This window comes from Danio rerio, chromosome 15 (assembly GCF_052040795.2).
Source record: "Danio rerio strain M-AB ecotype USA chromosome 15, GRCz13ab, whole genome shotgun sequence".
Taxonomy (NCBI): domain Eukaryota; kingdom Metazoa; phylum Chordata; class Actinopteri; order Cypriniformes; family Danionidae; genus Danio; species Danio rerio.
In genome coordinates, this window is record NC_141035.1 from 31,780,861 (window position 1) to 31,794,246 (window position 13,386).

At 33.3% G+C, this 13,386-nt stretch overlaps 1 protein-coding gene across 3 annotated transcripts in view; it reads left to right on the forward strand.

Annotated features, from left to right (window-relative positions):
* Positions 1-13,386, forward strand: part of si:ch211-137a8.2 — a 47,373-nt gene that overhangs the window by 29,913 nt on the left and 4,074 nt on the right. For all 3 annotated transcript variants that reach the window (NM_001328091.1, XM_087283332.1, XM_087283331.1), the window contains exons 8-12: positions 1,620-1,684; positions 4,396-4,447; positions 4,757-4,920; positions 8,417-8,587; positions 8,836-8,900. In NM_001328091.1, the coding sequence (NP_001315020.1) occupies positions 1,620-1,684; positions 4,396-4,447; positions 4,757-4,920; positions 8,417-8,587; positions 8,836-8,900 (517 nt within the window). The remainder of the gene's footprint in view (positions 1-1,619; positions 1,685-4,395; positions 4,448-4,756; positions 4,921-8,416; positions 8,588-8,835; positions 8,901-13,386) is intronic.

Below are 13,386 nucleotides of genomic sequence, written 5' to 3' on the forward strand. Positions count from 1 at the left end.
ATATTATATTATATTCAAATATGTAAATAAATATTTTAAATAACAAATTAAGAAATAATAATTAAGATTTGATTATTTATTTTCAATTATAACACTTGGATATAACATATAATACTAGTGTTCTTAAATTGGTTCTTTATAGCTTTGCAAAAATAATGCTAAAATGAATAGTGCATTGTGCATGTAATTTAATGAAACCTTTTGTTTATTGTCATTTTACTACCAAATATTGTACAAATATTTGTGTCTGTTACGGCAGTTGTCTTGAATTATAAACATTTTAACCAAAAGAAATACAGTACATTTCTCTCCTTAAGTGATTCCTTTTCACACAGAATTCCCAAGTGAATATTAAGATAGGTTTGTGCTTAATAACACCTAGTTTATGTATTCATGTGGTGTGTTTAGTATTATACTTGTGCTTTTAACCATTGAAATGAATGGGTTTCACTGAGCAGCACTTTCTGCATCCAGTGTGAAAGCTGCTTCAGACTAAGCAGTGACTACTAAACAAGCTCACTTTGCCGCACAGCATAGCCCTTTTTTGGCATTTTTGACCAATATATTTTTTTCGGCAGCCAATAATTTAGTGCATTCCAAGTTTCTGATATTTTTTGCGGTAAATATATCAATGATGTAAAAGTCCTGTATGCTAAGAAGTGTCATCTTTCATATTTTTTTTAACCAAAAATATGGTGTTGTCGGAACAAACTAAAGCGTAAATGAAACTCGTGTGTACATGCAGTATGCATGAAAGTACAGACTTAAGTAAAGCTGTGTAAAATGAAGATATAAATGCTTCAACATAGTAGTAAAGAGTTTATCTTTTTTTAAGCAATCCTACGCAATTTGATAAGTATGAAGTGCATTTATAGTACAATGCTAATTAATGTTGCATTTATCACTTTATACTTTAATATAATAAAAATACTATATATAGTATGGTTTCTTTGTCATTCTGCTCTATGATACATGGGTGTGTAACGATTCACTGTGAGCTGGTTGAAAATCGATTTAAATATGTGATGATTCCAACTGGTATTGCGGCACATTCGCAATAGCAAACTTGCTTTACCTGCACATCATCGGCGAGCATGAGGTTGGGTGGCAGAGTAAAATGATAGTAGTGATAATCGATGATAGATGTCTTTGCAAAAATATTGCGAAAATTAATATTGCATTGTGCATGTAATTTAATAAATCTTTGTTTGTTGTCGTTTTACTACCAAATATCAGTGTCTGTTATTGCTGTTGTCCTGAATCGTTAAATATGAACTAAAACTAATACATTTCTGTCCTTAAGTGATTCCTTTCCACATAGCATTCCCAAATGAATGAATGATAAATTGAAACTAGAGCGGTTTGTGCTTATTAACACCTAGTTTATGTATTCATGTGCATGTGGTGTGAACCACTGCAGAGGCGTTCATGCTTCACGTGTGAATTACAATCAAGAGATTATGTAATAATCATGACCCCGTTTGAAGACTGTGGGGTTTGGTGCATTTCATCGCCTTTTATTCTTTTTGAATGCTTGCAGCTTTTCTCTCTCTCTCTAAAACACAAAGGCTTTATCTTTGACCCACCAGGAGCATCAGTGTCTTCTTTTATCCCCTCAGGTGTTTTTAGCACAGATGAATCTGCCAAAAATCCCCTGAGGAAGAGAGTCTGCATTAAACAGCCAGTAAGTCCATCTCACAGGTTCTACTGTAATCTGTGTTTAGTTACATTGAAGTACACATTAAAATGTGGACCGCAGTGTCTTGGCCCGTCGTGAATTTGCATACACAGTCAGTCCAGGAATAAAATGTCATTAAAGTGCAAATGAAAGGATTGCATGGTCTTTTTTTTTTCTTCTGCCTGACATGTACTCTGGGTGTTTGTTTGGGTGAACAGAAGCAAATACACGTGTGCCTGCGCATGTTATAGCATGCAAGGGTGTAACATGCAAACCTGTGGTGACAGGGTTTGGTAGATGGTGCTTTTTTTTTAACACAGCTGGGTTTGGATATAACTTTTTTTAGAACATTTAACCCTCATATAATGCATTAAAAGTAGTAATTTGTTTTTACATTGCTGTCTGGACCTGAAAAATTGTTGTTTTAAAGAACAGTCTCATTATTTACAGTACTCAACATATATACGTACACCCCTCACAAATCTTTTAAATGTATATTTTTAATAGGAAGCTATACAATATTATATTTGTGTATATACATTAGATTAGTCAGTACTGTAGCCAAATCGGGAGCTTATCTAACAGTTTACTTATGATATAATTTTTATTTAAAATGAAAAATTTAGTTAATTTTGTAGGTTGTCATTTTTTTTCCAATATTTTGCTTGACTTTGATTGTATTATCTTTCAATTTCCGAATATGTTTGGGGACTAAAATATTATTGTAACTAAATATATCTGTTTCGTTAAATGCACCAATTTCCATTAAATACATTCAATGCGAAATGGAGAAAAATATTCATTTTCAAAATGGGGTGTACTCTGTTATCCTGAGCACTGTATTTGAAAATGGAATTTTATTTTATTTTTTCAAAAATGTCCTATGTCCTGTTTAACAGAGCAAGACATTTTTTTTTCTACAATATTTCATATAATAAATTTCTTTCGCCGGGAGGACATTCTTGTTCATTTATTTTAATGTGTTCTCCCACCATATATATTTGAATAATTATTATAATAAATATATCTAATAAATATTAGACCCCTTAAGAAACTTTTTTTTTTCCTTCCCTCAGTTGGCTACAGAACTAAGCACTATTGTCAGATGACTTGTCTAATTAACCTAACTTTAACCGAATTAACCCATTTAAATTGCACTCTGAATACTAGTATTTCTCAAAATAACTAGTCAAATATTGTAGTCATCATGGCAAATACAAAAGCAATTCATTATTATAATTCAGTTATTAAAACTATTATGTTTAAAAAAATGTACTAAATATTTACTCAAATGGCACTTGGAAAATATGTGAAAATTAACAAATTAACAGGAATGCTAATTATTTTGCCTTTAACTGTGTGTGTTTTGGTTTTATTTGTTTCACCAAATAATAATTTTTTTTTTTTTACATTTTTACAACACATCTTGAAAATATATGCATTTTTATGCATTATTATTATTTACATAGGATACAACAGTATCTTACAAAAATCTTCAAATAAATTCAAGTTTAGCCTATTAAAATAAACAGCTATAATAAAGATATTGAATCAAGTTATCAAATCTCAATAACCTTTTCTTCACTGTATAATTTAAACCTTCTGATTAAAAAGCAGTAAATGAATTTCGTTTAGATTTTATTTTTTATTTTTTTGCTTGGTTGCATTAAATAACAGAGCTGTCACTTTAAAAATGCACAGATCCATAATGAAACCATTTGATGGCTTTCCTAACGGTTTATGCTCATTCAAGATAAAAAATGTTGTTTAAAAGAAAACCCACCTAGGTCGACATGTTGTTGTTGTTGTTGTTGTTGTTATGTCTTTTCAAACATGCACCCAAAACCCAGAGTGTCCACTTATGCTCCCCTCCAAATTGAGTGTACAGTATCTGTTCAGGAAACAGTGTCTATTCATCATTATGGAGCATGTCTGACAGTCACACACACCACTACATAAACTGACTGTTTTGAGGATTGCATAGGAGGGCAACGGCACCTGTAATGGAAAGGAAGGGAATCTCGTCATTTTATTATATTTCTTTCAAAGTGTTTTTGTGCCTAAAAAAATAAAAGCACATAACAAACTCACATTTAAGAGCAAGGAGTGTCTCCTGGTGGTTCGGCGGTATGGTTTACGTATAGCAAGGATCAGCTCTTTAATGTGTATTGCCACCCTTCATAAAAAGATTAAAAATATGGGTAAAATATGGGAAAATACCTTTACGGGATGATGGTGGGATACAATTGTGAAATACGGGAGAATCCAGAATAAAACAAGAGGGTTGGCGGTTATGCTTCACACTTGCACTCAGCAGTACTGGTCTCTATTGTTTTTTTGCAGTCTTCTTCAGTAGTTTGTTGTTTTTTTTTTTTTTTTTTTTTCTGACTGTAAAACAGCAGCCCAGTTCAGTCTTTACACAGTGGACGAACTGGGCAGTGCAAACACGTAGCACATGCACATGTTCAAGCTGTGTATACACTGTATTGCATGCTCTCTGTACACAGTATATATGGGCTGTGCATAGGTATATAAACAGAAGCAAACTACAGCCATTACATATACGCTTTAGTTTAATCAGATTTAGCCCTTACAATAAATTTACCCAATACATATTCTCAAAATAAAAGCGTCTAAACATACAGAAAATAAAAGTGACAATAGAAAAGATGCATGTGTAATGTAGGTGAAGGCTGAATGCAGTGTGTGTTTTTCAGGGCCATGAGAAGAGCTTAGATCGGGCAGCTCCACCCCAGACGCCAGTGCCAGGTAAAGCCATGGCTCCTGATTGGTCCGTGTGCCTGATGCCATCCACAGTAGGCAGTGTTCCTCTCACAGCTTAATCACTCGATAATCATGGAAGAGCTGCTCTCAATTTGGCTCGTTTTCTAATATCCTTGAAAAATGGCCAACAGCCCCCTTAAATCTTGTTTGTGATCGATTTCAAAACGTACAATTTGGTGCTTGTGTTCAGGGATTAAACGTATATATTTGTATTCATCTTGTTTGATCGGAAGGAAAGTTCAGAGTGGATTTGTTTATGGTGTAATCTGTTGTTTGTGTGTGTTTTGGATGCAGTCATCAGAGCTGGCAGGCCTCAGTTTGCTGGTCAGTTTCAGACGTCCACACCTGAAATTAGGTCTCCTGAGCTGCTGACTTTTGACCCAGAGCGCATCAGTGCTTGGCTTGGCCAGACGCATCAAGTGTGCACTAAAGCTATCCAGACGGAGCATGATCCACAGGTACACTTTATTTAGTGTTGTGACACAGTTTGGATGTGTTTGTCACAGCCCAAGAATGTTGTCTTGGACCTTGTGATTAGGGAGGGCCTCACTTAGGTCCTCTGTTTTGCGCTACCATTCTGAATATTGAGGTCAGAAAGATTGAAGAATTTTTAAAAGCTCAAAATAGAAGCATCTGATCAAAGAATGCTGGAAGAAATGCATGACTGTTTCCACAAAACAAAAAAAGAAACTTTTATTTTTCAACATTATTAATAAATATTTCTTGAGCACCAAATTATAAGAAATGGTTTCCACGGGTCTTGGAATTTCAGGAATATCATGCCATTTTAAAAGCTCTATTTCAGACATTAAAAAACAGTGTTTATAAATGTTTATTTATTTTTATTATTTTTTATTTTATAATTTTTTATTTATTTTATTTATTTATTTATTATTATTTAATTTTCTTTTTTTTAAATTTTTTTAAATGTAGTTTTTATTTATTTTTTATTTTTATTTTATTTTTAAAAATTATATAAATTTTTATTACTTTTTTATTTTATTTTATGTTATTTTATTTTTATATTTTATATTTTTTTATTTAGTTATATTTATTATTACTTAAGTTTTGACTTAAGTAATTTTTGAAAATTAAAATTTAAAAAATAAAATATAAATTATAACAACATTTTGCCTGTGCAACTGGTATGTAGTCATGTATTTAAAGTCTTAGATTGGTGTTAAAGTTATTATACATTTAAGTAATGATTTTTAACACAAATCTAAGACTTTCGATTAGTGTTGTATTAATGTTATATATAACTGAGAATATAATATAATCGAGAAGATTATCAAGACCCTTGAATAAAATAAGGCAATTCAATCTAACTTCCAGTCGTGCTTTTCTTCAGGCTTTAGCACATTGTCCTTAACAGGTGTGACATGACAACATGTAAAAAATCAAATTAAAAAAATAAATTGTGTGTGTGTGTGTATATATATATATATATATATATATATATATATATATATATATATATATATATATATATATATATATATATATATATATATGTATATATATATATATATATATATATGTGTGTATATATATATATGTGTGTATATATATATATATGTATATATGTGTGTATATATATATATGTATATATGTGTGTATATATATATAAATATATATGTGTGTATATATATATATATATATATATATATATATATATATATATATATATATATATATATATATATATATATATATATATGTGTATATATATATATATAAATATATATGTGTGTATATATATATATATATATATATATATATATGTGTATATATATATGTGTGTGTGTGTGTGTGTGTGTGTGTGTGTGTGTGTGTGTATATGTTTTTTGTGTGTGTGCGCGCTCAATTATATAGATTAAAAAAAAAACTCAAGCTGGTAAAATAACTTCATTTTATGACCATAAAGGAGTAGTGCTGCATCCTATTACCAGCATTGCCATAACAGCACAATAGCATTATTGCAAGCATCAGAAACTAATCGTCACCTTTGAATTATAAGGTTCTATCTGCGTTCTGAATGATTTTGAGATATTGAGCTTAAGTTTTTGCATTCCATATAACAAACAATATGTGTGCAACAGTTCTCTTTCATACATTAACCTGACAGAGACTCTAAGGGTTCTCTAAATGCAAATGAATCAAATTTCTTACACTTGCAAATTGAGTAAAAAAAACACGGTAAATGCAGATAGAAGCTTCTCATTCTGAATAGTCATTTTCCGCTTGGAATTATAAGGTTTTATCTGGCAGATAATTCATTGAAGCATTACTTTTCAAGAAATACAATAAAAAAATATATAAGTTGGTGTTGTAACAATATGTTGATGCTTGAGAGAGTAAAATTTTGATTTCTGTAACATTTCATGTTTTAGGATGAACATTTTTTTCTTGTTCAAATTGAGCTTACAAGGCTGAGCTAAAAAAAATTTTTCCAGTGCTGATGTTAATTTTATCTATTTAATATGTCAATATTTATGACATTTTATGCTTTATTTGAATTATTGAATCGTATTTATTGAATTATATGGCCTATGAATTAAATTAAGTATTTGCCTTTCAAGGCTTAATATTAAATTTAAAGACTTTAAAAGAAACAGACGATGACTAAATGAGTTTAATAAACACTGAAAAGTGTTTCACTGACTATATTTTAACAAATAAATATATTACACATTTAATATATAAATTTTTTTAATATTCATCTCTTTTTCAAAAATATAAAATGTAACATTTCATCTCAATGTCGGCTGGATGAAGAGTGAAACAAGCGATTTGAACTTCGCTAGGCAGCGCACCACTATGTTATTATCTAATGCTATTTTCGGCTGCTGAAAGTTTGATGAATCACTAGATTTAACCACTGCATGAGTGAAACTTAATTTGACACATCTAGGTTGTTTTTTTAATCTTAATTTGTCATTTGTAAAAGGTAAAAAAAATACCTATAATACATTGGATTAAATTGCAAAAACATAAGTGTATGTGTTTTGTTTGCCTCTACACAGTTTATATCTACTCTGTATGGTTCAGTCATCTTCATAACTCCATAACAATTTTGTTCTTGATAAGATTTCAGCTTCATCACTTTATATTTAGTGCTGCAATCTTAAATGAGTTCTTGCTGTAATTGCACACAGAAATTTTCTCTAAATTTCCCCCAACAATCGCAATCTGTGCATGTTCTAACAATCTCTGTTATGGTCATCGTGTTCATAGATGCCACATTGACTTGTTAAAGACCCATCAATGTGTCATTCATCAATCTCTGTATTTCTAAACATCACTGTGAGCGAAAGCTTAATTTAGAGGCATTAGGAAAATATATTTTTAGCAGTGCTGCTAATTAATCCGTCTCAATGATTCTGCACCATCTTGATTCTTGACTTAAAAAGCTCAACTATCAAGTCTGAAGGAGGGGGGGCAGACGTTGTTGTTGTTTTTTTCTGGGAAAGAGAATCCTCTTCTCTGATGCGGAGGCTGATTTCTCTGCCTTGAAAAAACCTCGACGAGCGAGAGAGGCCATTTCCATTTCAAAGAGCCTCTTGTAATTTCTCAGCGCTCATGGCTAATTGGCAGCTTTACAGGGATGGGAAAAAGACTCGCCGCTCTAACAGCCTCTTTAATGGCTGCCGTAATTGTGGGCACAAACATAGCGGGGAACTGGCACCGCAAAAGGGCCAAGAGCGCCCATGTAATGTGTCACGCGAAACAAGGTGGACGCGGATCTGCCGGTCCCATTAAAGGACTCAAAGAACGAGAGTGAGCACAAAAACCACAGAAGCCCCCTTGAACCTTATTAGTTAATGGAGCCCCGTCTCTTTCGATTTACAAGCGCCTTTTTGTAGCATAGCGAGGCTGTCACATGTAGTGAGAACTGTGCCGTCCCAGCTTTTGGCAATCTAAAGTGTTTGTTGCTTCTGTGAATCTTTATAGCCTCGCTCCAGTTTTTCATCTCTACCATCCGGAAAAGAAGACAAGGAGGAGGAGGGTTTCGAGTACCAGGAGAACGTGCATCATCCCCCGAGACCCACGTGCGCCAACCTTCACTCGTCCCAGTCATGTGACCTCCAGCATCACTTGCAGCAGCGTCACCAAGACCCACAGGTACATTATTGACACGTTCGCCCCCTCACAAAATGCATTTTTGAGATCACCTGGGGTTTAAAGCTGGGTCTGTTAATGTGTAGCGAATGCATGATTTTTTATGATGGCGCAGTTTACACCTCTTGACACACCCAGCACATAATTGCGCTTGTAATGTGCACCAGTGCCAAAGAGCTGGTAAACAATGGAGTCCCTGCAGGGCTTTGTTAATCTCAAGCTATTATCGTCTTGTTCTTCTCTGTCACTAGAGGCAGCAGGAGAGGCTTTGTCTCCCCGACTCATTGGAGGACAACAGCTGTACAAAGTTGAGTCGGTGAGAAAGTGTTTTCCTACAGTATGCAGAAGATATTTTGATTTACTGTGCTTGGCATTAGTTATATTATCAGGTTAATGAATAAACGTTTGAAATCCACTGGCATTCAAAAATTTGGGGTTAGTACTTTTTGAAAATGTATGAAGATAATCAATCAGTAAGGAGTAGGGATGTAACGGTATCAGAATTTCACGGTACGGTAATACCTCGGTATGAATGTCACGGTACGGTATTTATTGAATCATTTACAGGAAAAAACAAAACTTATGAAAATACTCCAAAAAAGTGCCAAAAGTGTCAATGACATACAAATTAGCCATCTATCTGTAAGCTTTGAAACAGGAACTTCAATTTTAATAACAAAAAATTATTAAACCATGTAAAAACAATAAAGTTTCAATTTAGTATTGTTGAAAACTCATCACATTCAACATTTAATCACACTCAGCCCATCTACACAGATGAGAGCTCTGCTAGTCGGACTTCTCATCAAGCATCTCCCGCTGGATCTAATCTCACTATATTTATTAAACGGGATATTTCATTTATCTTGTTGTCTTTATCTAACGACATGTTCCCTGACTTTGGTCATTGGAATCTATTACTTGTTCTCAGGTAACGTGTTTTGGCTGAGCGCAAAGATAAGTTAATGATTAATGTAACCACGTAGCCTACATTCTGTATATTGACTGATCGCTTGCCTTTATTTCCTATAATGTATAAACTTATTGTATGTTATACTTTTATAATGGCCATTATCGATTATTAAAACTGATATTCAGCAAGAGAGAGGGTGTGTTTCGTATTTTCACTGAAATTGAAAGGAGGCAGTTGTTATCGGCTCCGTTTTGTTATAAATATCCACACAGTGAAGATGACGCTCATATATGCAGCAAGACGCCTCAACATTTCTGCTGTCTAAGTTGGTAATATTAAAATGAAAATAGGCATTTCCTTAAATCATGTTTACATTTTATTGTTGATAAAGTGAAACAACGAAGCCAGGGTGATGTGAATGAAGTTATAAAGTACACTGTTCCCTTTGAAGATTTACCCGTGTCCTCGGTATAGTCTGCTTTTCCATATCAAACTGAGAAGAAGAGACTGCAGCCTTGATCAAACTTGCGAAGTCTGAACTTACACGGAGATTATGCATGACTGAACTGTGCGTGTTAGGCTACTTAATATTCAGGAAAAGCCCCAATCAGAGAGGCGAACGTCTGCAGCCCCGCCTCCGTTTTCAGACGTCTCCGTTTTCCATTATCCACACAGACATTATCCACACATTTCGAAACGCTCCGTTTTCGGCGCTCGAGAACTCCGGCGTAGTGTGGACGGTTGGCGTAACCGTAGCAAAACTTATGCGTTTTCAAACGAAAACGCATTAATGTAAACGGGGCCTTAGAGTTTTCCAGCTCTTTTCATCCCCGCTTCTAGCAGCACACTCCATTTCCGCATTACTGGATCTGTAGCGACAACAGACCGCAAGGGATGATGGTCAAGCATGGGCTGATGGGTATTGTTGTTTTCGCTACCTCCCGTTCGCTTCATTCGCCTAAGCAAATTTTCTCAGAAGACCTATAGCTTTACCGAGTCATGCGACTTCGGTAATATCGAAAAAAATTAATATTGCGGTATGACGGTATTTACAATACCGTTACATCCCTAGTAAGGAGGCATTAAATTGATCAAAAGTTGCTTTAAAGGGATAGTTCAGCCAAAACTAAAAAGGACATCTTTTTTTTCTGTTAAAGAGAAATGATATTGTAATGTAATGTAATGTGTATTTATATAGCGCATTTATTGTGTATGGCCATACACCCAAAGCGCTTCACAATCATAAGGGGGGGGGTCTCTCCACACTACCACCAGTGTGCAGCATCCACTTGGATGATGCGACGGCAGCCACAGGACAACGACGCCAGTGCGCTCACCACACACCAGCTATTGGTGGAGTGGAGAGACACTGATAGAGCCAATGCGGTGGCAGGGAATGATTGGGAGGCCATGATCGTAAGGGCCGATAGAGGGACTTTGGCCAGGACACCGGGGTTACACCCCTACTCTTTCACGAGAAGTGCCATGGGATTTTTAATGACCACAGAGAGTCAGGACCTCGGTTTAATATCTCATCCGAAAGACTTCCATTTTTTGTGGAGAAGGCTGCAACCAGTAACCATTGACTTCCATTTGTTTTCCTACTATGGATGTCAATGGTTACAGGTTTTCAGCTCTCTTCACAATTTTTTTTTTTTTTGTGTTCAACAGAATAAAGAAACTGGAAGCTTTGGAACCACTTAAGGGAAAGTAGATAGTAAGTGATAATAAGTAAATAGTAAGTTGAACTAGTTGCTTAAAAGTCTAAATGCCTTATTATTATTATTATTTTTTTTTGCCTGTTTAAATAAATTTCTTTAGAATATTCCATTTAATTTAATTAGTCTTTATCTCCATTGGAAAAAGCGCTATAGCAATAGTGTCACAACTAGGGTTACACGGTTTACCAGTACTACTATGGTAGTGTCGTGATAATATGGCTCTAAAATACTGGCGATGCCACTGTAGTTTGTAAATGGTAGTAAACGGTCCATCTACAATACATGTGTCAATATCACTATCAAGTGCCTTTTAAGACGTCAGAATAAAAAAAAAGGTTAGAGATTTTTAGGTTGTAAGTAATGTTGGTCAAGCTCTTGCACTTTTTTATAAAAAAACTGCAAGCAGAGAAACAGTAAACAAATGTTGAATTGTCAACCCTGTCATGGACAAATTCAAAGTATTATAACTATATTTTCTTAACATTTATAACTTTTTAGATTATGGAAAAAGTCTATTTATAATAGTGGACAACATTTATTTCATAATCAAATATGCAGTTGTTGCACGTTCTTTTCAAATAAGACCCAACATCTAAAATATTTTGTCAAACTTTCAAACAATATTACCTGGCCCTTATTGGTTAATTAAGAAATTGCACTATTTTTTGTGAAGTTTATAAATAATTGGTTTATTTTCATAAAAGTCGAACATGACGGTGGAAAACAAGATGACAGGGTAAACATTGCCATGTATTTTTATTTCAAACAATCAATGAGCTCCATTATATGGACTTTTAAAGGCCATACTCCATATAGACTGAGACCGATTGTGCCAAAAGCTTTGTATTGTCCACTCATGTATGCTGTATTATGTGTGTATAATTGCTGTAACATAAAAACATTAACTATTTAACAATTAAATATGAAATAAACAAATAAAGAAATAAATAAAGTGTCAATAACTGCATATGTGCACCCAGTCAAGTAAGGATTTATGACAGTGAGGACATTTTTTTTTTTAGCTAAAGATAGCATTTATTTAACACATTTACCTATAGCTGGTAAAGTGATGTGCAAAGAATATATATATATATATATATATATATATATATATATATATATATATATATATATATATATATATATATATATATATATATATATATATATATATATATATATATATATATTTTTTTTTTTTTTTTTTTTTTAAGAAATAAGGGAATTATGAATTAAATGCAAGTAGACCTATTATGACATTTTAAAATAGTATTTCTGACCATTTTTATTGTTTCATAGATTTGAGTTATGAATTACAGTATCGCAATACTACTTGGTATCACAATATTTTAGCTGGTATAGTATTGTAACATAAATTAATGGTATTGTGACAACCCTACTCAAAACAGCTTTACATCAGTGAATGAAAGAGAATATCTCAGATTATTGAACATTTCGTTCATCAAAGGTTTATTAAAACAACTTTTTTGTGGTTACACAAAAATATTAAGCAGTGCACCTTTATTTTATACCACTGATCATGATCAAAATGACATTCCAATAATTTCTGAAGGATCATGTTTAATTAAAGACAGAAATGGTGATGCTGGCATTTCAGCATTTAAACACTAAAATATTTTACATTTTAACCTGTTAAAATAGAACTGGTTTACTCTGTAGTTTTGATCAATATGATGCTTGTTAGTGAGCAAAAGACATTTAAAAATTGTACCAGCCCCAAACTTTTCAGTGATCGTGCGATTGCCTTTCTGTTAATGTTGTAACTTTTAGCAATGCAAATATTCACTGTGCAAATCTAGAGGCACTGTTCCCTCAAATTGTCATAATTTACTTTTTCTCATGGCAGTTAAAAGCTAAAACCTGCCTCTCTTCACCAAAACCCTGTTTTTCCCCGCACGCACACTCTCAAATCTCTTTGGTATAACATTTATTGTACGCAACATTCTTAGTTACCCTTGAGCCAATGATTTGGTCTCTGTCCAAAAAAAGGTTTGGGTCTGTTAGACTGCAAAAATGCAATGAGAATCATTTAACAAAACGAAGTCATGTGTTTCCTTGAGCAGTGAGGCCATTTTTGTGAAAGAAATCAATTTAAATGGACTTAAACATGAAGCAAGGATGCAGAGATTAGTTTTGACTGTTTAAAT